Source organism: Leucopleurus acutus, assembly GCF_964270905.1.
Source record: "Leucopleurus acutus genome assembly, chromosome: 1".
In the NCBI taxonomy this organism is placed as follows: domain Eukaryota; kingdom Metazoa; phylum Chordata; class Mammalia; order Artiodactyla; family Delphinidae; genus Leucopleurus; species Leucopleurus acutus.
The window spans coordinates 63,218,491-63,245,669 of record NC_139142.1 but is presented as its reverse complement, the minus strand read 5'-3'; the positions used below and the strand labels follow the sequence as shown (position 1 = coordinate 63,245,669).

Genomic DNA, 27,179 nt, shown 5'->3' with positions numbered 1-27,179 from the left:
CTTTTTCATGTGTGTATCTCAAGATATTTATCATTCAGTTAATGTACATAATACTCCTGTGAAACTCACAGTTTGAAAACATGAATTGACTTATTTTACAACTGGGTGAACTGCAGCCTAAAATGGTTGAGCTGCTTAAGGCATCTGGACAAGTCTAGGGAAGTTAACAGCAGCCCAAGTTCCAAGGCCTGTATAATTAATATTGTAACCAAGAAATGAGTTCCTCTTAAAAGCAGAAAACTGTTACTGTGCTAACACATCCCCAGTGAAACCCTTAAGGGTGTTTTTTGTTTTGTTTTGTTTTTCTGTTTGTTCTCCTGGCTCTATTCTTATTTATTTACATGAAAAATGTTTGGAACTTTGTCTCAACCAAATCCTTCTCTTCAATGCTAATAATATTGTTTATCTTGTGTGTGTGTGTTTCTCACTCTTGGTAGGTTCCTTTTCTAGCTGTTTTCTTAATTTTTGCTTCCCAGCGTTCTTTTTTTTTGGCCATATACTTAGTATTTAACCATTTTCTTATGCTGATAGTATGAGATTCCATTTATTAGATTTCTTGCTATTATCTTTTGACTTAGTAAATTTGCTGTAATGCCTCATTGATTTTATGTATCTTTAGAATGTAATTTAAAAAATTCTATTCACTCTGGGTCTTTGTACTCCCCCAACAAAGTCCCAAGGCCTCCTAAATACCTCTGACTCTTCTTTTCCCTCCATCCCCAGAGATGCTACCTTAGTTCATTCTTATTGGATTCACTGGACCACCACAGTGGCTTTCTGACAAGGATATCCTCTTGCCTGTTGTTTTTAATCATCATAGATAATGTCTCCAGAATCATGTTTCTATAGTTTTTTTTTTTTTTTGCAGTACGCGGGCCTCTCACTGCTGTGGCCTCTCCTGTTGTGGAGTACAGGCTCCGGACGCGCAGGCTCAGCAGCCATGGCTCACGGGCCCAGCCACTCCGCGGCACGTGGGATCTTCCCGTACCGGGGCACGAACCCGTGTCCGCTGCATTGGCAGGTGGACTCTCAACCACTGCGCCACCAGGGAAGCCCAGTGTTCAAGTTTTGACGTTTCACTGTATTCTTGGGGAAAAAAAAGTTCTGCTTCTTCTGATTTCAAAAGAAAGTCATTACAGAAAAAACGGAAAATTCAGAAAAGAAAAGAATAATAAATTACCAGTAATTGTTCCACCTAGATATAACCTCTATTTATATTTTAGAGGCTATCTTTCTAGTTTTGCTTTTTCCTAGCAACTGCAATTATTTTTTATTTTAGTCCTTGTGCTAGCCTCCTCAGATAAAGCTGTGTACAAGGATCTTACAGAATAGAGATCTAATAAATGGGGTACAGTGTAACCTACCTTCCCCTCCACCCCTCCTTCATAATAGAAACTACTTCTGGTCTTTTGGGGGGCCATATCTGGACTTGGTATATAGAGTTAGTGACTAAAGAAGGACACATGTTGGGATTTCCTTGGTGGTCCAGTGGTTAAGACTCCGTACTCCCAATGCAGGGGGCTGGGGTTCGATCCCTGGTCAGGGAACTAGATCCCTCAGGCATGCTGCAACTAAAGGAGCTGCATGCTGCAACTAAGACCCGGTACAGCCAAATAAATAAATAAATTTTTTTTTTTTTTTAAAAAGGGAATTCCCTGGGGGCGCAGTGGATAAGACTCCACGCTCCCAATGCAGGGGGCCCGGGTTCGATCCCTGGTCAGGGAACTAGATCCCACGTGCATGCTGCAACTAAGAGTTTGCATGCCACAACTAAGGAGCTGGCGAGCCGCAACTAAGACCCGGTGCAACCAAATAAATAAATAAAAATTCAAAAAAAAGAAAAGTACACGTTTATATTTTTAACAAAATAAAAGAAACCAGGGGAAAACCAAAATTTTTTCACACAAATATTTTAATAAAATTATCACGCAAAGTTGTATATATACACATACAACTATTTACAAATATGTAAGCATATGTACAAAGACTAGAAAGGAATATACAGAAAAACTATGTGTTAGGATACTGGGGTTCTGTTTCTTTTAAATTATTTTGTAATTATTTTACACTGAGGTAGGACTATTGTAGTGTTAGAGAATCTTGTATAAATGTATTTGTTCAAGAGCTTCCTTGTCAATATCCTTTTCTGGGTATACATCATAGTTCAGTGGTACCTCTTCAACCCAGGGAGATAACTGTATATTAACCTGGAAAAAAAAAGGTCATAAACAAATATGAAAATTGCAGAATGAGCCTATTCTCTTGAATTTTGAGAAATCATGACTAAGTAATTGAACACAAAGGATTTTTATTACAATGAGAGGGACTAAGTTCTACATGGTGCCACATAATTCTTTGTCGTACTAAATGGTAAGTTTGTGGATTCAGGGACTTAATTAATTTACCTTGATTTTGGAATTTGAAAGAATAAAGAACATATAGTATAATTATTTTAATGTAAATAGCTTAATAATTAAACCAGCTTAAACAATAAAAGATTAAAACAACAATGGGAGTACACAGAGAAACGGTTCATATACACACAGTGATGGTGCTAAGAGGTTGCACGAGAGGGGGTAATCTCCCTCCATAACCTTTACCAGGCCCTTCCCTTCACACTGCAAATTTGGGTCTCCGGGATACAGAAATTCTGGAGCCACCAATGGATATATTTGTTTAAAGAAGTTTCATTAAATAGGAAAGCAATAACGTTATTCAAGAATTCATATATAAGGACTCTTTCAAAAATATTTTACTTTGGTAAGTGAAAATCACTGAATTATTTCAATACATATAGATATTATAAACTGGAGAGCACATATTTTAAAAGGTATGTTTTTATGAGTATGGAAAAATATGGTAGAATCATACCACTCACGGGGTAGGGATCTCATGGGGAGGGAATTAGGTGGGGGGGAACTGGGGAGACCAACATTGTTTCTTTATGTATCTCTGGATTATTTCCCTTGTTATGACAAACATGAATTACTTTTGTAATTTAGATGATTGACAAAAATTTTTAAAGAAGGTATTATTGATGATTGTTTAGTTTTTTAAAGGAAGAAATATATATTTAAATTTGGCAGTGCTTATATGTGAGGAAAGAGATATTAAAGAAAATGATAATATGACTCTGTACTAAGAAATGCCACAGTATCTTTCATGTAGGGATCTCAAAGAGCTTTACAAACATTAATTAACCTTTATAAAAGGGTCAACTTATTGGGCTGAATCTTATTATTAAGTATCAGCCTTATTTTGTACGGAGAATCTGAGGAACATAGAAGCAGTTTGTGCAAGATTCCAAACTTGACCTAGAAGCTCAACTGTGTTCAGGATGTGGGCCTCCAGTCCACTTACTGATTCTAGAAACCTGAACAGCTCTGTTCCTTTTGTTCTCAGGGAAAAAGTTATGATGTGGGTGTTCTAAGTCTCTTACAAATATTTAATAGCATTTGTTAACCTAAATAAAACTGTAACCCCACAGCTGGAAAAATTGGGTGGAGAAGCAAAGGAATCTGTACACTTTCAGAGCTCTTGATGCCAGTGAACAAACCACAAATCAGTTCTTAAGCCATAAGGTTTTGTTATTCTTTCTATCATTGTCACTATATTCAGAAAGAATATTTCTAGAATATTTTAACAGCTATCAGAAAAAAGCAGAAGAAAAGTTTTGACAATAAAAATGCTGGGAAAGAGGCTTACATACCTGAAGACTTGAGAGAGAATCTTCAAGGCTTGGCACGGTCACTAATAAGGATCCTCGTTTCCTTACATTATGGCTGATATATTCCCAGGCTCTATAACACATTCAAAACTTATATGTTATGCTTTACCAGACACTGGATATTTTTTCAAAATAAGGATGACAAAAAAAAAATATAGCCCAGGCGATATGTAGAAATCCAGATGGGTAAAAATGTTTGCCAGCAGAAAACAGGACCGCAGCAAGATACTAGAAATTGGTAAATTCAGTTCCTGAAGGGATGTTGGCAAAATTGTGAAGTTACAATACTGAGAGAGATTTAACAAGATGGGGATTAGGGTTAATACAAGGGATTGTGGGTAAGGCGAAAAGGAAGTTTTCAGAACTGATAAAGAAATCAAAGCTGCATCAGCGTTAAAGCCTCTTCAATTCTTTATGAACTGTCAAACTTTCTGCAGAATGGAACAGGGCTGAGGGGTGTGAGTGGGAAAGAGTCATGGAGAAAGGCCACAGAAGCCAGAAAACAAGCAAAGACTAAAATAAGAGTATAACATAGAGATTAGATCTTTTAAAATAATATCAAGAGTGAAATCATACTTTATTTGGCTGTCAGAAATATTCAATGGAAAGAATTCTGGACATTATGGCACCTGAGAAGTTTAATGAGATCAACTAGATTTAAAGCACGATGGCACACCATGTGCACGTATATGTGTCAGAGGGCAGTGTCTGACCAGTTCTGATTAACCTGTAGAGCAGACATGAATGGGATTTCTACACTGTGCATGAGTTTTGACAGTACACCCTGCTATTGGGGAGCAAGGGTCAAGCAATGCAGGGATGTGCACCCCTTGTAGTGGGGCAGGTGGGCAGCACTATCATTTGCACTTATTTTAGTTACAGCAATGGTTATTGGGTTTAGTATATTCTGGAGCTTACTAGGCAAAAGGATACAAATGTTCTTTTTCTCAGGCTAGATATAAAACCAAGAAGCAGTGTTTGATAATAAATATCACTGTGCTTGGGCTAGAGCTGTTTGTTGTCTTGATGTAGTTCCTTAGAAATTATATATTTTACAAGTCTATTTAGTAAGACTGAAGAAGCTGAGTATACTGGCACGGTTGGGCATGGCTCTCAAAATAGCACTTGCTGTTTCTGAGAAGCTGTCATCGTAGTAGTTGTATATGTTTCACCTACTGAAAAAATACAGAGGCACCTTTTAAACAAAGAATTACTCTACTTGCTACAATACAGAATTATATAGGTAAATGATCAATTTTGTCAGAACGATTCCAATATCAGAATGCTTTACTGTATCTTCTAAACTTTCTCCCGTGTACTGTCATTCATGATGAAGGTAATTAACCATGAGAGGCTATCATCTATCTATATTTAGAATTCACTGCCTTTGATTAACTTGGAGAAATGACTGAACTAACACATGTCAGTACATATTTGGTGAGTCATGCAGAGTTTGTGAATTAATTTTCCAAGATAGTTTTTTTTTAGATTATTTTTTTTATTTATTATTTTTGGGTGTGTCTGGTCTTAGTTGCAGCATGCGGGCTTCTCTCTAGTTGTGGCGTGCGGGTTTTTCACTGGACCACCAGGGAAGTCCCCCAAGATAGTTTTTAAAATAACCCAAACATGAAAATACTTTCCAGTATCAACTTAACAGGTAGCATTCATCATTCTTCAGCATTCAAAATCTTCCTATATGAATCTGTGAAGAGTTTAAGGTGTTTTTCTCTTTTAACTTCTTACACAGCATAAACCTAGTATATTTCATTCTCCAACAATTATGTAATGTTTTGACTACTGGTCCTGAACTTCAAAAGGTAAAACGCTATACATACTTTGTCCACTGGAAATTAAGCTTAAAGAGTGCACTATGATTAAAACAACTTGTTCATGTTGTGTTTCTGGCCTTTAGCCTGTGACCAAAAAATCATCACCCATTCTGGCTGAGCTCTGAGGATATGATTTGCTTTCTGTTGAACTAGTTTCTTTTTAAACTATTTACACTGTTAATTTTGTACTAACCTTAACCTACAAGTAATAGATATGTGTGTGTATGTGTGCGAGAGAGAAAATATAGACAGCAAAGGGGTGGCAGGATAAACAGGGTTACTCATTCAGGATTCTACTCCATATTAACTGTTTATGGTCTATAATTATGTCTTTTTATTTATTGCAGTAGAAACCTCACTGATGCACTAATCCAAACGTGTGTAATGCCCTTTCATAGATATGGAAAGAAGGTTTCCTGCATCCAGAGTATACGTATGTCATTATGATAAATAAGTCAGCAAGCCTAACTGACCAGAAAATCAGTGTCTCAGACTACAGGAATTTTCTAATTAGAGGAACCTATAAGTCCTGATGAGAAGTCAGAAAAGCCATCACAGGGAATTCCCTGGTGGTCCAGTGGTTAGGACTCCACACTTACTGCCCAGGGCGTGGGCACAATTCCTGGTCGAGGAACTAAGATCCCACAAGCCCCGCAGAGCAGCCAAAAATTAAAAAAAAAAAAAAAAAAGTGATCAGAGATTTGCTAATTTTTCTATTGCTTGAATAGTGGAATAAACTCCAGGAACCTACTATTACCACATTAAGAACGTTTTAAAAATTTGATCATTATTCACTGTTTTCTAGCTGAATATTCTTGTATCTTGTTTTTTTTTAATTTTTATTTATTTATGGCTGAGTTGGGTTTTCCTTGCTGCATGTGGGCTTTCTCTAGTTGTGGCGAGTGGGGGCTACTCCTCTTCGTTGCAGTACATGGGCTTCTCTTTGTGGTGGCTTCTCTTGTTGAGAAGCACGGGCTCTAGGTACGTGGGCTTCAGTAGTTGTGGCAGATGGGCTCAGTAGTTGTGGCTCACGGGCTCTAGAGCACAGGCTCAGTAGTGTGGCGCATGGGCTTAGCTGCTCTGCGGCATGTGGGATCTTCCTGGACCAGGGCTCGAACCCGTGTCCCTTGCATTGGCAGGTGGATTCTTAACCACTGTGCCACCAGGGAAGCCCTATATCTTGTTTTATAGTCATTTATAGGCACCAGTTAATTCCCATAATTTTGTGATAGGAGAGCATAGGACACGTTTTTTCAAAGAAAAGAAAACTGAGGCAGAAAAGAATAAGTATAAAAACCCACTGGGAATTGATAACTTCTTGCATCCCAGACTGCAAAGCAAATGCTTGGGTCATGAAACCATTTTATAACTACTCAAAATTAGGTGTAATATTTACAAGGTTAGACAACTAAAGTTTATTTTTATTTTCATTTAGACATGACACATTTCCTTATTAATATAAACTCCTGACAGTTGAGGTCATTTCTGAGAAGTTTCATATCACTGCTGGGGCCCCGGGTTTGATCCCTGGTTGGGGAACTGAGGTCCCACAAGCCTCACAGTGTGGCAAAAAATAAATAAAAAATAAAAAGTTTAATATGAAAACACTTCTACCAATCCCTTTTCATACTTTGTTAGATGTATTTTAACAACAGATTTCTTGCTTGAATAAATAACATACCTGGCCTGTTCTGCCTCATTAAGAAAATATTCAAAGACATTATTCATTATAATAACATCAGCATTTTGCAGAAGTGAACCTTGTGTACAGATGTCTGCATGAAGCACCTAAAAAAGAATAAGTTCACGTAAGAGAACAAAGACACTGTATCATATAATCACGTAAGAAATAGCTATTGATTCAATGATGTTGTGAGGCAATATGGGAGATTCACACTTCTTAAAATGGGAGAACAGTATATTTAATACTACTACCTATGGAAGATACTCAATACCTAATAAAAACCATAAGCTTGTGAAAATTTTGTTTTAGATGGAATCATTTATATAGTTATAATTACACTCTTTTCACTCCCAGTTCAGAGCTTTTTCCATTATATCACTAGTTATTCTGGCTCCATCATCAACTGGATTTGTACATTTGGGTAGTCAGTGTCTTCCTAAATAAAATGGAGTAATACATGTCCTGATTCACAGAATCAAATGGGGCCATATAAAATTTAAAAAGTAATTTATAAATTGTAAAATGTTAATACAAATATTTTAACTGGCCTTGTCTGACTCTTCATGTAAAATTCACTTGAATATAATTATCTATCCAAGAAAGCAAACAAAATAATTTATTGAAAAAACTATATACCTCAAAAAATTAACTTCGACTATAATCAACAAGTCTTGTAGACCACAGGCAAGATAATAAGAGGAAACATGTATTTGCTCAAGAGCAAAGCAAATAACTTTTATTTTAAAAAGGAGAGAAAAAGTTTTTTATATCATATGATTTCCTTCCAAAAAAGAACTTAGCCTTACAAATAAATAATATCCAGAATGTTTAAATCTCGATTTCTAATTAAATCAATATTCCTGTTAGTTATGTGATTCTTATTATGTAAGAGCAGTGTGTTTTTGTTCATTAAATATGGGATAGTGAGAAAAATCCATGAACTTATTATTGGACAATGAATTCTCTTTGATCAATTGCCTCTCAATTTCCAAGATGAGAGAGAAAGAGAAAAAAAAGGCAAGGATGGAAGGAGGAAGAGAATGAAAAGTTTTCCTTCTATAAGAAAGGGGAAAGCTAGATCCTTAATCTTACTAAGATATGTCTTTCAATATTTGATTGCACTGAACACCAGAGATCCTTAGATACACAATACTTCTGTGCATTGCCATTAGAAGTGTAGGATCACTAGTGAAATGACAAGGATTACTGCATCAACCAAAGAACTTCCTTTCCCTTTTTTTATTTTTCCCCTTACATATAAGAAACAGAAAATTTCTGTCATAGCCCAACCCAGGACATCATTCTCCCATGAACTGCTATTCTGTGGCACCCACAATTCCTATTGAAAGCTTATAAAAAGATAAAAACTGTGAGCATTACTTAACCTTTTTGCTTACTTTCAACATTCAGAGTTTAATTAAATACACTTCTGACCAACATCAAGAGATTCAAAATTAGCGCTACCAAAACTATAGTTGATACGAAGAAAATTAAGAAAAAATTCTACTTTCTAATAAAATTTGGGAGGAAGAGAAAAATGTGAGTGGAACATATTGATAATAATTCAACTTTATTATCAGTGTTTTAAAATATTAAGTTAACTCAATCTGGTTCTACACAACAGCAATCAAGAATAGATTCAAAAAGTGTTTCCAACTCCAATGCAGAAGAAATTTGGCTAAACTATGCTATACGGTGGGTAACAGAATAAACATTTAAAAGGGTACCTTTATTCTGTCAGTGAACTGGTACTTTTTTATGACCATTTCCTGCAACTGGCAAAAGTCTCCATTCAATTCTACTCCATATAATTGTGATGCTGAACTGTAAAGATAACCCTGAAATATGAAGATACATTATGATACAAAAGAATTAACTTTTAGTTGTGGGTTTATTTCTACTTGAAATTTTAAAAGTCAAACTTTTTTTTTTTAAAGTCTTTATTGAATTTGTTACAATATTGCTTCTGTTTTATGTTTTGGTTTTTGGCCACGAGGCATGTGGGATCTTAGCTCCCCAACCAGGGATCGAACCCGCACCTCATGCACTGGAAGGCAAAGTCTTAACCACTGGACCACCAGGGAAGTCCCTAAAAATCAAACTTTTAAAAATAGAATTCAATAAAGTAAAAATAAAGGTAAAAAGGAAAGATAAGTAACATTTTATAATTTATGTAAAACAACTTTTAAGAACTTAGACTCTTACTCATCGAGACCTTGATTGTAGTTTATTAATTTCCGTTACTTTAAAGTAATCATATTTTTAAAGATTGATTTCTTACTTTTCCTGATAAAACTGTGCATTCAACAAAGTTAGAAATGAGGAAAGTGATCACATACAGATTCTTTGTTTAATACCCTACTTCCGTAATTTCTTGGGAATTTCAGGGGAAAGCAAGAAAGGCATTAACCTGTGGGAAATATAATGGGAACTCATGCACAGTCTGACACAAGAGGAGGGTGGCTGGAGGTGTGTCCTGTTTGGCTTTGAGAAGTCAGCCTGGTGTCTGGCAATCCACCAAAGATAACTGGCCATTAGTTAACAAGGATCATCAAGAACTGTCTATATATTATTATGTATCTATTTTGGTTATAATAACAAAAAATAATCTGGAAGGAGAGGTCAAATCATATTCTGAAGACCATTATACATCAACTAACACTTACGTGTAAACTAAATTTATATTCATAGCTCATCATGGATTTTTAGAACATGTTCAATGGAGCATATGTAAGTATTCAAAAAATTTTTGTTGACTGAATCAGTGATGTACTATGGAGGAAAATGACAATATGTCTAAATTCATTAATGCTGCCAAATACCTGCATAGCCACAATTATTTCAGCTATATACTTTTCTAACAAATAAAAAAATTAACAAGAATGGACAAAATATGGTAAACAAGCATAATCTCTAATGTTCTCCAAACAAAGCCATCTGATAAACTGTACTTTCTATTGTGGCTATTTTTCCTAATTGTAGAATAAAAGTCAACACTGAAAAATAAATGAACCATGAAAGAGTTAACTGTTTCTGTTTAGAGCAGGCAGTGATGCTGGGAACTGATAGGGCCTGTTTCTGGCATGAACATCTACTGCTGTTGGCCACATGTTTTAACACATCTGCTAATGACAACCAGAAACCACATTTCAGTTTTTTGATAAAACCATTTAAGAATATTTAAAATGCTCATGATCTGAATTTTTTAAAAAAAGCCACATTGAAGACACAGAAGTCTACATTTGAACTTTGGATCACAGAAAACTAGAGCACAATGTGTCCTGGATATCATTTAGTTTGCTCACTTACAGGTCAGGAACTTGAGGCACAGAGGTGTTCAGGGACTTGCTCATAGCCATAAGCAATTTCCCAGGTCAAGTAAATTTGTCAGTTTTATAAGAGCTCTTATCAAAACTCAGTATACTATACTATTTTAGTACAGTACAGAAAATGGAGTTAGAAGGGCAGTAAGTGAGTGACAGAATAGCAAAGTGTTATGAGGGTCACCTGTTGCTGTTTTGCTGATATTCCTTCACTTGTGTCACAAAGTCAAACTAGTAACGGAAATCAGAGAGCTGGCCTTTGAAAGTCCAAATTTGATACACTATTTTAACCATATTATTCTGTTACTCTAATGAATAAAGCCAAGCTGTCACCTTGGATGGTGGCAGGCAAAACTGATGCTAGTAGGAGAAGAAAGTATTTCCAAATGTTGAGTATGTCTACAAGCCGGACTTTACCCCGTAAAGGACGGTGCCAAGCCTGGAGCCAACGTCAACCAAGACCTTTCCCGATAGATCAGGGAGTACATGATGATAAATGAACTTCAATTCCATGAGAGAGAAGGAATGAGAAATAAACCCTGGAGAATTAGAACAGAGTAAACATTAAATTCTGCTTGGGGATTAACAATTCCATTCTGTATTTCTAATTCTTTCACCTGTAAAGTATATTTCATGCTTTTCTTAATCAATGAAAGCCATTCAGAGGTTATTTAGAAAAAATTAATGTGATAATTTTGTATTCATTCACTCTGAGCTGTATTAGACAAGAACAAATATGAAGTCTCTGACATTTAAAAGGCCTCTAGAGGGAACTCCCTGGTGGTCCAGTGGTTCCACTGCAGGGGGCACGGGTTCCATCCCTGGTCAGGGAACTAAGATCCTACAAGCCACGCAGCACGGCCAAAATCATCATCATCATCATCATCATCATCATCATCATCAAAGGCCTCAAGAAAACCGCTACTCAGCTGCCTGTCCCTACCCCCATGCTCCTCATTTCCTTCTTGCTGCTGCTTAGGGTGTCCTTGGTTTTCCCCTTCCTCTTCTCCCTCTGACCTGCTGTTCCCAGCAACTGCTTCCTAACTCCCATACCATCTGGCTTTCTCACCCTATCCCAGAGCCAACCACAGGGCTTCCACCTCTTGCGGCATAGACTGTAAACTACCCAATGAATGACCATCTCTGGAGTGGAACAATGTGGCAGCCCTGAGCAACCTAGAGTGTGTTCTGGAGTGCAGGAGAGGGGTGGTATGGAAGGATGTTAAGACACTCCTAAACTGTTATTTCCCTTAGTTTAATTGCTACAATTTCTAGTCTCCTAGCCCACCTTCTCACTCCATTATTTCTGTAATGAATCACCTGGGAGAGCCTGAGTCTGTTTTTTCTGATATGGAGGTAACCCAAAGACTTTCTCTACTGTATGCTACATGACATAATGGTCAGGAAGGGGAGAAATTTTGATCATAACTAATGACTGGTGGCAAAGAAAATGGAAGCAGGCAGGCTAATCCCTTGGAAGAAAATAAAGGATGACTTGGCTTCAGAAGTAACACTGGAGGTGATGGGGTGGGGTGGGGGTTGACCACCATAGCCCTTATCTCCTCTCATCCTCACGATCCTCTTTGCCACGTTAGTGCTCCTGCCCTGGGCTCCAGAGTCATCGTTCGTGTCTTGTAGCTGGACAAGCCCCTTTCATATAGGGAATAAGAGGCCCACACGGTGATAGCTTTTTCAGAGTCATTATAGTTATCCAGGCTGGTCTGGGTGTCCAGACACTATTTACAATCTGATTTTTATGTGAAAATACATCTTAACCTCCAAATTTTTCTGTGTCAAACATAGCTCTTCTGTAAATTTCTGTACATCAGATCTGATATGGTGTTATTTATAATTCACTTTTTAGTTTTCCCTCTATTGTTCTTTTTCTTTTGGCTGCGTTGGGTCTTTGTTGCTGCGTGCAGGCTTTCTCTAGTTGCGTCGAGCAGGAGCTACTCTTTGTTGTGGTGCACAGGCTTCTCACTGTGGTGGCTTCTCTTGTTGCGGAGCACGGGCTCTAGGCGCACGGGCTTCAGTAGTTGTGGCACACGGGCTCAGTAGTTGTGGCACACGGGCTCAGTAGTTGTGGCACACGGGCTTAGCTGCTCCATGGCATGTGGGATCTTTCTGGACCAGGGATCAAACCCGTGTTCCCTGCATTGGAGGCGGATTCTTGACCACTGTGCTACTAGGGAAGTCCCTTCTTCTACTGTTCTTGTCTAAGTCCTTTTCTATTCTGTGAATTTCAACTATTTCAAATGGAAAAAAGTACTATCTAAAAATAGAATCTTAAATCAGTAAACCAGGGTAGTTTAATCCCCAACTACAATACAGGTACTATATATTTGTATTAGCAAAATACTACAAATTTGGTAGTAGTTAATTTTCGAGAATAATATTATCTAAGATCAGTAATATGAGCACAATATTACTTATCCCCTCTAAGCAACACCTCTAAATCTAAGTGAGCAGGGAGATTGAAATAGCATGTTTAAATTAATAGCCTAGCCAATAATATCTAGTTTGAACAAAAAATATATTAACAGAAGAGTTAACATCTTAGCAGCATGGAGTCAGTCTAGTTTCCCATTTGAAACACAGGTGCTGCATCTGAGGGACAGAGATGCAGGAGACTGTCACTAGAGTTGTTCTGGGTTATAGACCAAAGAGGCTCCATGATGTCAAATCATGGCCTGAATAGACTGTCAAGATTATCTATCTCCGTCCTCTGAATCCGTGCCGATCCAACAATATCTGATTACTATCTGACTTCTCAAGTAGATGTTTCTATGTGGAGAACGTTTTCAGTCCCCTTGGCAGTTATATTTCTCATTGTAAATAAATCAGCACTATGGTTAAATGTGAATCTCTTTTGAGTATATAAAGTATGAGTCAGTTTCCCTGTATTCATTCACTTCTGATTAGTTGCTGGACCTGAAAAGTCACCTCCAATTAAACATGCTCAGTGAAAAGCAGAAATATCCCCCTGGGAGAGACATGAAGTGGCCTAGCTTCCCTGGACGATGTTTCTATTTAGTTGCCCTGACTGCAATAATTGGTAATGGCTAGGCTGCAGGTTGTCCTTTTGCTTTCCAAAAACAGCGAATGCTTGGGCAAGAATCTGCATACTCAGGACTTCCCTGGTGGCACAGTGGTTAAGAATCCGCCTGCCAATGCAGGGGACATGGGTTCGAGTCCTGGTCCAGGAAGATCCCACATGCTGCAGAGCAAATAAGCCCGGGAGCCACAACTACTGAGCCCGTGTGCCACAACCACTGAAGCCCAAGCACCTAGAGCCCGTGCTCCGCAACAAGAGAAGCCACCATGATGAGAAGCCCGCACACCACAATGTAGAGTAGCTCCCGCTCGATGCAACTAGAGAAAGCCCACGTGCAGCAACGAAGACCCAATGCAGCCAAAAATAAATTAAAAAATTAAAAAATTAAAATTAAAGATATTAAAAAAAAATCTGCATACTCATGACATGTAAGGAAAAGTACACACGAAGTCATCAGGTTTGCAGGCTTGAGTGCCCACCTAAAGGCGCCGTCTGGTGTGAGCCGCACACCATACAGTAGTATCTGCTCATTTTTCCTTCCTCACATAATAAATCAATAAAGTCTTCATCATAAAGGAATGCATCAACGTGAACTGTGGGTTCTGGCTGCTGCTGTATCTGGTGGAGAGAAGAAAAACATCAAAAGAAACAAAGTACAAAGAAGTCTCTTTTTATTGCTAAATAAGGCAAAACATCAGTGGTTCATATGTTAAAATTCTGAGAGCAACGACAAGGCCCAGGAAGACAAGTTTTGATTATGGAAGTCAGCAACTCTGCTCTGCTTTTGTTTCATTTTTCAGACACTAGCAACTTGTTATTTGACATGTCATGATGCAAAACATGGCTATGAGAAATAGATGAAAATTTTAGATGAAAGGAGTATTTTGAGACCATCTTGTCCATCCTAAGTAGTATATTTTACAAATAAAGAAAGTGATACCCAGAGAGATTTCTCCCAAGGAATGACACTAGTTAGTTAAGAGCGGGAAGAACTGAAACTAATATCAGGTCTTCTGAGTCCTACATGTCAGCGACTTACCCATCAAAATACTTAGCAAGTAATCTTTGCCCAGAAGCAAAGTTTTCAAATAATAACAATGTTAGTAAAACTCCATGCTTACAAATAATAGCACTTTATTAATACTGGTGGTACATGATATAATAGCAAGCAGCTACAGAGAAAAATATGTCTGATTCCTTCTACTTTAACACTAAATAAAGAATCAACCTATCTGCTTGGAAATCTACAAAATTATATCTACATCTATACACACACACACACACATATATAAGTATATAAAATGTATGAACATATACAAGGACCAGAAAGAAACAAAGGAAGAGAAAAACAGTTTGTTGGGATGGGGGATTGTGGGTCGACCATTAACATGCAATGAATACTTTTTTGTCTCTTTATATATTGTGTTATATCATGAGACTGCTAAGACTGTTTTATTAGTAACATCCAATAACTGTATTACAAATATTGCTCTCAGTTTTTATACGACCCACTATTTTCCTCCTGTAAATGACTGGATGTTTACTAAGATTTACTGAGTGCTCGCAATGTGCACAGAACTACCAAAAATGTACAGGATTTAGTACCTCTGCTCAGGAATTTACATGCTGAAAAACCACATGAAGCGCTGCTACTTTCAGATTAGTGGGGGAAGAAGAAATTATTATTCTTAGTTTTGCTTTAGGAAACAGTATTCATAGCATATGTATCCCATAAGAGTTGGGCTTTGAAGGTACTTGAATGATGGGGTTGTCTGGAGAAGAAAAGTGAGAATTCTAGGAATAAAGGAATAAAAGAAGCAAAAATTGTGTAACGCAAAAGTAGGAGAAGGAAACAAAGGGGTGAACTTCACCCTTGATAAAAGCCACGGAAATGGAACAGGGAAAAGAAAACCAGGACAATGGTGTAGGCAGGGACAGATTAATGTCGTGCCTTGATTTTGGGGGTGGGGGTGGGGGTGGGGGGTTGAGTGCTTGGCAAACAGGACACCCTCAAAAAATATCTGTTGAATGAATGGTACTAGGGAGCCAGAATGTTACAGACTCAAAAGAATTGGGGACATGATGGAAGCACCAAACGAAAAAGCAGAATTCAGGACTGATTAGACTGGAAAGGCTAATAGGGTTAGGGGAGAATAGGAGAATCCTCAAGTAGCACTAAGAGGAAATTAATTTAACATATTTACTTTTTGGAGGGCTAGATGTTCTGAGGAAAGCATGGTTTCTAGAGGTAAGCAATTCCGAAGGTCTTCTGCTATGTTTTTCAACATAATGTCATTATTGTCTTGAATGAATTCATCAAAATCTCCTGCAAAAAAAACACACAAAAAAACCAGATATAGCTTTTATGGATGTACTCATACCTAGACTAAGTGATTACAATGGGTGGATATTTTCCATCAGATAGCATCAATTTATAACAATAAATAAACTTTCTAACCAATGAAATATTTAAATTTTAACAAATGTTCCATTGAAAACACTGAGTTTTTCCTTTTTCCAAACTGCTTGAAAATATAAAACTTGGCTATTTCAGCCTGTTATAGAACAACAAAGGCATGTAAAAAATATTTAGTACTTTTACTACTTTATTTTTACTTAAGGAAAGTACTGCTATTAGTTTTTAGGGTCTTAAACTTACCAGTAAGTAGTCAAATATTCCTTTTGTGACCATATAGATCTTACAAGTTTAGGAGGCATCACACAGGGATTACTAAGAATATAACTTTAATCCGAGCATCTCTGCCTCCAATAAAATGTACTCAAGACTTTGGATAACAAGAACTAACAGATGGCACTAACTATAGAATAAACTTTATAAGAATCATGTTGCTCCACTACATTTGAACAGCAGATAAAATGATCATTAAAACAGCACATTTCTGATGGCTGTGGCCTACCTTTGGATAATCTGGCAAAAAGGGAAGTGTGCGTGCATGCCGATGTATATAGCAATTAAGATGGAGAAGGTAAGAGACTGACGGTGAATCTAGGTGAGGGTATAAAAGTGGTGTTCATTGTTCTGTTTTTTCACCTTATCTGTGTGTTTATAAATTTTTTTAAATTGGCTCTACAAAAGTATGATTTCTAAGCAGCTCATATAATTTTAACTAGAATGTGACTTATCTGGAAGTAAAATATTCTAAAAGTTAGCTACAGCCTGAATGCCAAATATAGACTGGAAAGGACTACTAATGAAAACATTTTACCTTTTTCTTAAAAGACTTATATTGAATTCTTGCTAGAGTAAAAGGACCTCGAAGGGGTTGTGTTTTTCTTACTGTTTTAGAACGGCTATAGAAGGAAAACAAGGAGATTCTGAAGAAAATATCATCCATCTCCACATCTCGCCCCCCAAATCTTTGGTTGTTTTAAAATAAGTTCATGATTTCCTTCTTAAACATAATAATTCTTGTGTTGGGTCAGAATGCAATTTTCATGTCACAAACTACAATTAAAATTTGGATAATATTTTCTAGTTTGCAAAGTTCTTTTACATAGAAACTAGGTCATTTAAGTATTATAACATCCATGTAAGGAAGACAAAGCAAGATTACATTCTCTGATTTACAGAGGAGGTAACTGAGTCTTTGAAGGTTAAATGAACTGTGAAAAGTTACAAGGCAGGCCAACAGCAGCACAAGAAGCAAACCTAGGTTTTTTGCTTCTAAATAAAGCTACTCTTCTTTTTCACTTTTTCCACTGTTTCCCTACGTACAGAGGTTCTCTCTCTGTATAACTTCCTTTTGAGCAATAGTAGTTAATATGAAGATACTGATATATTATTTGGCTCCCTGAACTAATGTAGAAAGGCCTTTTAGCTCTTTTTTCTTTCCTCACCTATCTAGTATAATGATCTAAGTTGTTGCTTCAAATTATTTCTAGAAGGATGCAAAATATAAATTATAGAGAAATGAAAATACTATGAAGATTTGTTCCAAATTGTTTTAGGTGGAACTTAAATAGCACCTGTGATGCATTTTTTAAAAAAACTGGCCTTTTAAAAACTGTATTCTTAAAATCTAATTAAATTTTCTCAAGGTGTTAATTAATACCTAACATCTGCTTAGCTTCTCTCTGTAGATGGGAAACTGTCTAGAAGCCTCTATTACTTGCATTTAATTCTAATAATATCACTCACACCATTGATTCTTAGCAAGTTCTCTCAATTTGTAAATGGTATATAACTGAAGAAGCCAATAAAAATCTCATTATACCAAACTAAGATATCTCATAGCCCAACTTCTTTGGATTTAATTCTGTAACATAAACAACCATGTTAGGAAAACATAGTTTTCATGTGGGTCGGCCTTATAAGGGTCTTATGGTGGAAAGGGAACTTAATTACGAACTATTACCAAATGGCAGAATCCATCCGTGCATCTCTGACATATGACTGTTTTTCAGTCCTCACCTGAACACATTCGGGAAGTGCATTTCTTCCATGTGCTGAGCCAGAATCTACCTTTCCATAACAGCTCATTTTTCTAATTTCAGCTCGAGAGGAATCATCATCTTTAATGCTATTGCTATACGGCATTTATTGAATGAGCACTTTTAAGGCATGCTAAATTTTGTGCAGTGCTTTTCAAACAGTCATTTAATCCTCAGAATCCTATATGTGGTGCTATTATCACTTCTATTTTATAACAAAAGAAGAATGTGAGGTCAGAATTTAAGTTACTTGTCTCAGGTCATACTGGCCAGAAAGTGGTAGAGTTGGAATTTGAATATAGGTCTAACTCTGAACTCTTAGTTACTATACCATACAGTCTCTCTAAGGGAGCTCAGAAGGCAGCTGGCTAGTAAGAGCTCCCCTATCACTGACTTAGCCTTCTCTTTTCCCTAGCTCTGACCACGGTTCCTCATATATTGTGGGAACCATATCCACTGCCATCTGGTTGCCATCTTCTGGACTTGTTCAACAGCCCCTTTAAATGTGGCCCTGGAACTGAACTCAATTTGGCAATTTAGTTCTCTAATCCATGACTACCTTAGCTTATTTTCCTCTTCTATCACTTTGTAGTGTCTAGGGCTCTGATTGCTACTGCTACTGGGTTATTAATAGACTTGGAAGGGGGGGTGGTGGTGAACCATCTAAACAGTCATATGTGAAGATCAAGGGAGCTGGAGAAATGAAAGATGGGAAGGGCTGCAAATTCTGAACCATCACAATAGATTTCCTGCTGTCTCCCTAGTTAAATCTGTTTATTTGGGAGTTAATCCCCCAATTAATGTGTCACCAGGCAAGATGAGAGATATTATGAAATTGTGTGTTAAATTACTCAGTCATTTTAAAAAGGCAGTATTAAGTGAAGACTCATTCCCAAGGATACCAGGTGAAAATGAGAACTGACACCTCTTATCCTGGACAACAAACTTTGATTCAACTACATTCAAGGGTAAAAAGAGATTCCTTCAGTTACAAGCAGTGATTCTTCACCATGGTCCTAGTTAACAGGATCCACATATGGGCTTTATGTGCTCCATAAAAGGCCTAAAGTTGCATGCTTGGTTGTATACATAAATATGTATAGTTTTCCAGGAAGAAAATTCTCAAAAGATCTTTCATAATAATAGTTAATATTTGTTGAGCACTGTATGTAAGGCACTGTGGAAATTTTTAGCTCAAGAAGGCTAAAATTAGTTTCATTATCTGTAGTGGTTGGCAAATAACTTCTGAAAAGAAGGGCAAGACATTTTTGCCCTAATAATGGCTATAAAACAGGTGGAAAAGGCATGATATGATAGGATATTACTGCAGTGTGTAAAACTGGAATTCATTTAACATTGTATCATCATAAGTATTTGTTATTAAAATTAAATTCCTTAAAACATTATTTTAAAAGGCTGTGTAATATTCCACCATATGTATATTACTTAACCGTTCAGTCCTACTACTATACATTTAGATACAATTATAACTGTGAAAAATTGGGAACACTGCAACTAACATTTTGGCATACATCATCTCTTTGTATTTATTTCCTTACTATGAATTCTTAGAAGTAGAAGAACTTAAACATTTTAAAGGCTTTTGCTACATATTGTCAAATTTCTTTCCTGAAAGATTATACCAATTTAATCTATCAGAAAAGAATAAGAATATGTGTTTCATTAAAGCCTTATAGCATTGAATAGTACCATAAAAACAAACTTTGTTGTTTTAATTTGCATTTCTTTAATTACAAGTGAGGCTGAACATCTTTTAACATGTGTAATAGCTATTTCAGAATGTGTGGTAACAGTACGTTGCTTGGAAAAAGTTAAAGAAAGGTGTTAATCAGTTGCCTAAGGACAGTAAGGTTTTTCTCAAATTACATATGTAGGTGGGAAGGGAGTGGAGAAAGAAGAGCTTCACGAAAGAGCAAAATTCATTCTTTAAAAATTTCCTACTTATATTTAATTAAATCCATGGGGACAGAGAAGTCACCAAAGCTGACAGTATATGAATCAAACCCCACTTTTTACATCTAGTCAGGTATCAAGTCCTATCACTTTCTCTTTTGAATCCACTTCCTCTTTATTACCGCTTCAAATACCTCATAGGCAGAGGCACCACCTCACATTCAGAATACCAGAACAAACTCACAATTAGCTCCTGAATTATCAGTTTCCCCCCAATATAAGATACCCTGCACACCGATTTTAAACTAATCTTGCTTCAACTTCACTTTGTGTCACTCCTTCCCCTTACAATTTTGGGATAGCTTTTCACTTTTCAACATATGAAGTGTCACTCTAGACTTTCAAGGCCCTCTATATCACCAGAGTCTAACCATCCTATTTTCTATTCTCATTACTCTCTAACATAACTTCTGCTTAAGATGTGCAAATCTCCTCAGGTGTTTTCCATACTTCTTTCTGTTCATACTCTATGACCCTGCCTTTTGCAATAAGGCCCTGCTCAAGTTACTTCATCTCCATGAAGTCTTACGTTCAAACTCTGGCCTTAACTCACCCATATCCTTACTTCTAATGACTTACAATACATAATTAAACATTGGGTTATATATTTCCTATTATTCATTCATATCTAATATTACTCTGAAGTTCTTATTCAAATTTTAAAAATTTACTGAGGGGACTTCTGGTCCTAGACAAGATGGCTACTTCCCTCTTTTCCCCCTGCTCTTCCCCTCTAAATACAATGAAGTACCCTGGAAATAAATCAACAGGCAACCATAAAGGACTCTGAAAGCTAGAAAAAAGGTAAACTGTCTAGGGACCTGAGGATTTAAGGAAGGAGGGTCACCGCAGTAAATTCCCTCCTGAGTTTTCCTTTTATCTTCCATGTAGCCTGGACTGGGCCCTGGAGAGGCCTGCATCCCAGAACTACCAACAGCCAGATTGAAAAAAAAGAACAAAACAAAAACTAAGAAAAGCCTGCTCTCTCTCACCAAAGACTGTAAAGGGGAAGAACAACAGAGACGTACTGGGGAGCCCTAATCCCTAGTCCACACCTCAGTCAGTGGCAGGCTATCTGGTAATGACAGGGGAGGCTGCTGTCCTCAGGCCCTCTACCCAGCAGGATAGAGACCCAGGCCTGAGGTCTCCCAGCCTTCTGCCCAGTGGCCAAGAGCAAACCAGGCCCTGTACTGCTTGTCCCCTACTCCCACTGGTGGAAGGTAAGCTCAGTGACATAGGGTGATCCAAGAAACTGTCCTTCTCCATGCAGGCAACACCAGCATAGACTGAGCAGGAGCCCCAGCAGTTTCAAGGAATGAAGCAGACCTGAATAGCACTGCAAGGGCACTGAAAACTAAATTGTTATCAGAGCTACAGCCCACAAAAGCAGGCCAGAACCAACAGGTTAAACTTAAGCAGGGTAACTGCCTACTAAGATAGAAGATTTGAATAGAATCAAGTCAGCATAATATCTAAAATATCCAGGATAAAATCAAAATTACCCTAGCATACAATCAGAATATCCAGGATACAATGGAAAATCATTTATACCAAGAACAGGAAGTCATAATTTGAATCTGGCAATCTAGATGCTAACATGTAAATTAATCAGAAATTTGGATGATCAGACAAGGCTTTTAAAGCAAACTCCATAATAAAAATGCTTCAATAAGCAGTTAAGAATTATCCTGTAACAAGTGAAAAAAATAGAAAATCTCAGCAAAGAAGTAGAAGTCATAGAAAAAGAAATAGAAACTATAAAACTGAACAAACAACAACAACAACACAAAAACACTTGCTGAATGGGTTCAGTAGTAGAGATGACAGAGGATAGAATCAGTAAACTTGAGTTGACAGATCTATAAAATTTATTCCATCTGAACAACAGAGATAAAATAGACAGAAAAAAAAATAACTGAACAGAGCCTTAAGGATTTGTGGAATAACAAAGATCAAACATTAGTGTCAGAGCTCCAGACATAGGGAAAAAAGTGTGGGGCTGAAAAGTATTTGAAGAAATATAGCTAAAAACTCCCCAAATTTGGTTAAAGACATAAACCTACAGATATAAGAAGCCAAGCAAACTCCAAATATGATAGACCCAAAGAAATCCACATAAGAACATACCATAAACTTCTAAAAACAAAAAAGAGACAAAGAACAAATCTTAAAAGAAGCAAAGAGAAATGATTCACTCCCTGTAGGGAAACACCAATTCAAACAGTGAATTTTTCATCTGAAACCATGGGAGCAGACTTCCCTGGTGGCACAGTGGTTAAGAATCTGCCTGCCAATGGAGGGGACACAGGTTCAACCCCTGGCCCAGGAAGATCTCACATGCCATGGAGCAACTAAACCCATGTGCCACAACTACTGAGCCTGGGCTCTAGAGCCCACGTGCCACAACTACTGAAGCCCATGTGCCCTAGAGCCCGTGCTCCACAACAAGAGAAGCCACCGCACCACAACAAAGAGTAGCCCCCGCTCACTGCAACTAGAGAAAGCTCATGCACAGCAACGAAGACCCAACGCAGCCAAAGAAAAACCCCCAAACCCCCCCAAAACAAACAAAAAAACCCAAAAAACAAAAGAAACAAAAAACCCCCAAAAAACAAAACAAAAGAAATAAAAAACCAAAAACCAAACCAAAACAAACAAACAAAAAAGCCATGAGAGCCAGAAGATTACAAAATTTTTCAAATGCTAGAAAAAAAGGACCACAAACTGTAAATTTTATATCTGATGAAATTATCCTTCAGGAATGGAGAAGTAAAGAAAACCTCAGATGCAGAAAATCTAAGAATTTGTTGCCAGCAGACCTACCCTTAAAGAACTAGTAGAGGAAACTCTCCAACAGAAAGGAAATAGCAGAAGAAGGCTTGGAACTTCAGAAAGGAAAGAACACAACAGAATGGGTAAAAACAGAGTAAATTCATTACACTATCTTTCTCTTCATTAGTTTCTTAAACCATATTTGATGGTTAAGTCAAAATTTATAAAACCATCTGTAATAGTGCTCAATGTATATAGAGGAAATACATAAAATAATCATATTTTTAAAGTGGGGGAGGGTAAAGGGACCTACATGAAAGTAAGATTTCAATACTTCATTCTAGTGTTAAAACACTGATACCAGTAGATGGTGATGTTACATATGTATACTGTAAGAGTAACCACAAAGAAAACTATACAAAGAGATAAACTCAGAAACACTATAAACAAGAACAGAATTCTAAAACTGTTCCATTTACCCACAGGAAGGCAAGAGGAGATAAGAAATTGAGAAACAGAAGGATCAAACAGGAAACAAGAGATTGGAAAATCTGTAAGTTATGTGGCTACTTCCTCAGTGGTAATAGCAATATAATATAGAACTGCAGTAGTATGCTGTTCGACAAATGTAACTAGATCCCAGGCTTTGCTTTTTAGATTTGTCGGAATTTCAAAGAAACTCTAACTCTGTAGCTGCTGTTCAGCAACAGGTTCAATTCTGCTCAATGAAGATGTATTTAAAATACAGGAAACAGGGCTTCCCTGGTGACGCAGTGGTTGAGAGTCCGCCTGCCGATGCAGGGGACATGGGTTCGTGCCCCGGTCCGGGAAGATCCCACATGCCGTGGAGCGGCTGGGCCTGTGAGCCATGGCCGCTGAGCCTGCGCGTCCGGAGCCTGTGCTCCACAACGGGAGAGGCCACAACAGTGAGAGGCCCGCGTACCGCAAAAAAAAAAAAAAAATAAAATAAAATAAAATACAGGAAACAGAAAAGCTTCTAGTCACCTACTATTAACTTCTTTAAGCATTTAAATATTTTCTTGATTATTTTATTATTTTCTTATACACACCTTAATTTTCTATCCTTTATAACATGATTCTTTTTTTTTTTAAAGCAGATTTACATAGACTTTTTTTTTTTTGTGTGGCACGCAGGCCTCTCACTGTGTGGCCTCTCCTGTTGCGGAGCACAGGCTCCGGACACGCAGGCTCAGCGGCCATGGCTCATGGGCCTAGCCGCTCCGTGGCATGTGGGATCTTCCCGGACCGGGGCACGAATCTGTGTCCCCTGCCTCGGCAGGCGGACTCTCAACCACTGTGCCACCAGGGAAGCCCAGACTTTATTTTTTAATTTAAATTTATTTATTTATTTTTGGCTGTGTTGGGTCTTCGTTTCTGTGCGAGGGCTTTCTCTAGTTGCGGCAAGTGGGGGCCACTCTTCATCGCGGTGCGCGGGCCTCTCACTATCGCGGCCTCTCTTGTTGCGCAGCACAGGCTCCAGACGTGCAGGCTCAGTAGTTGTGGCTCATGGGCCCAGTTGCTCCGCAGCATGTGGGATCTTCCCAGGCCAGGGCTCGACCCCATGTCCCCTGCATTGGTAGGCAGATTCTCAACCACTGTGCCACCAGGGAAGCCCTATAACTTGATTCTTAATAGAAATTTTTATGAGTTGTTGGTTTGACATCCTCATTTGTATTTGCATACTCAGGAAAAATTCAGAGGCTTCAGAATGGTGTTTGTTAACAGACAGCTGTTAACAAAATGTAATTTTTAATATGCCTATTGGGGACTTCACATACAGTTTGGCTCTCGATCAAGAGTCCACTATATACATATACAAGAAGTACAAAAGAACAGATGCTCTGCCACAAGATTAGAATCAATGAGCTGAAGTCCTGTTGTATTTTTTACTCCTTTTATTTATTTATTTGAGGGGGGAGTTGTCTTTGTGTGCTTTGTCCCTCAGACTTTTTTCATCCTTCTTTACTGGTGCTCATTTGTTTTCTAGACTTTGGCCTAAGCGGTACCAAGGTAAATACAGGCTCTATCTTTATTTTTTCTATATCTTCAGTTTATATCATACTTCGACATGTGCTTGCCTCTGTCCTGGTCCAAGCTTCTGGTTCTATCAGCCTGATCCCAAATGACCTCAGGTCTTGGTATGATAATCCCACTATTCCTTCAGAGACCAAGAATATTATTCTTCCTTTTGTGTATTTAAAATTATTGTGATTTTTACATGTTAGCAATATGTAGATTTTTTTCAGTTTCAGTAAACTCTGTGAAACTCAAAACCAAAATCATGCTTATTATTATCTCTTGCTATTCCATTAAATGGTATAAAAATTCAAGGAGAGTTATAATTATCAAAGGTCTAAGCAAATGTCATACAAGTAAGACATTATGCGATAATTTTTTTCCTGGAAGAAGGAAGTTAATTAGGAAAATGAAAAATTGTTGATTGGAAGAATCTTTTGTGCTGTATTTCATAAAAAAGTACACTATAAGTGTCAGTTTGGGAAGATGAAAATGTTCTGGAGGCAGATGGTGATGACGGTTGCACAAAGTAAATGTATTGTACTTAATGTACACTTAAAAATGGTTAAAATGGTAAATCTTGTATTATGTATATATTACCACATAAAAAACGTATACCAGTAAATTACACTACTTTTAAAGATTCATATTAAAACATACTCCTTCATTTTAAGCTAAGTGACACTCTCATTTCTTAAAATATTCATGTAATAAACATTCTTCAGAAACTCAGTTTGTGTTCTAAATTGCTTAACAAATTGCTTGAGCTTCTCTACTACAGGATCGGCTGGAGAAAGGCACAGAATGTGGTGTTAGTAAAAGTAAAAACATCTTCTTTAGCCAATGGTATTGGGTCTTCTTGTTTACAAAATCATCATACAAAACACGCTTTCAACGAGTTTGAAAAATGGAGTCTCAACTGATGCCTCTAAAACTGGAGATTTAGATTACAAATGGATCCACAAAACTGAAATCTTGAGGGCAAGGATGTTTTAGTAATGGTGCAATTGCCAGAACCAGGCAATAGATGGCATTTTTGTAGGCACCCAGGGCTTTTGGAATAAAATATCTCGTAGATTCCCACCTTAAATCTCATCTGTGTGTATAAATATGAAGCTAGCTCTTTGGTTTTCTCTACTTTCCAGGCTAAATCTCACTACCAGATGTCCAAGTTAATTTTAGTTTGGCATCTTATCTAAAATGATCCTCCAAAATGTGTAGTAGTAGTAGTAGTAGTAGTAGTAATAACAATAATGATAATACCCAAATTGACTCTAACATCACAAAGAGAGAAAGTTCTAGGAAGAACCTCACGGATGGAAGTCTAAAATTGGGAGTCATCAGCAAACAGGAATATTTCAAGTCATGAGTCTAGATGAAAATAAACATGGAAATCAACGTTTAGGGGTACAGAAGCAGAGCATGGTTTGGAATAGTTCTCCAACAAGGAATATCCTATCCTCTTGTGCTTTCACCAGGCTTCACTTTGCCAAAACAGATCTATCCCATTCTTCAATAACTCGACCTAATTACCACATTTCCTCGATTCTAACTTGTACTTTTTTAGTATTACTATCATTGAAAATCAAAGTCCTGTCCTCCCCTCCCCCTTTTCTCCCTCTCCCCACCCCGGAACACCTGCTATTAAATTGATGGCCCATTTTACAATTGAGAAAATAAATGCACTAGCTACACGTGATTTTGCCTACAGGGTAAAAACTTCCAGCTCTACAGCCTGAAACTTCTCTTGCAAAGGGCTTTTTCAGGTAGTATCCTACTGGTCGTCCCAAATTTGTGGGAGTAATGGGGAGGAGGGCTAACCCATCACCCCGCCACCCCCCACCTTTTTTTTTCCTTCAGAGAAGAGGTTAGACACAAGGCGGCTGTAGCCGCTTGTCTGAAGTCTGTAGCGGAATCACAAACCCAGAGCCAGGTCCTCCTGCACCAATCCTAAACTGGATTCTTAAACTGACAAAAGTTTACGATGTGCCCCCCTTCGACCCGATCCGTAGCAGAGCAGAGACCAGCACAGCTACCCTATGGAACGCTTCTGGCCTCACCCTAAGTCCCCAAGGTCAACGCCCACAGCATATTCTTGCCCCAACCGTCTGACTCTGGCTCTGATCGCTTACGGGTAGTTCTCATCCACTGGAGCACAGCTGGGAGGTCTGCTGGAGCCACCGTACGGAGTAGCTGCAGTACTGCTTGGCGAGCTGAGCGGAATTCCATGTTGGAGGAAAAAGCCGAGCAGGAGAAGGTTCGCACTGCGCACGCGTAGGCGTAGGCAGAGGCGGGTCCAGACACCTGATTTGACCCGGGGTGGAAC

General features: G+C 37.8%; 1 protein-coding gene across 1 annotated transcript; it reads right to left on the bottom strand.

Moving 5' to 3' along the window:
• Positions 1–1,933: 1,933 nt before the first annotated feature.
• LOC309962486 (uncharacterized protein) lies at positions 1,934–27,082 on the bottom strand (the record flags this gene model as incomplete). Its single annotated transcript, XM_082840368.1, has 8 exons — positions 1,934–2,207; positions 3,710–3,800; positions 7,238–7,344; positions 8,968–9,078; positions 10,981–11,102; positions 14,098–14,236; positions 15,823–15,944; positions 26,986–27,082. 8 exons carry the CDS (start codon positions 27,080–27,082, stop codon positions 2,091–2,093), a joined length of 906 nt encoding a protein of 301 aa, XP_082696494.1. The 3' UTR covers positions 1,934–2,090.
• Positions 27,083–27,179: the final 97 nt, after the last annotated feature.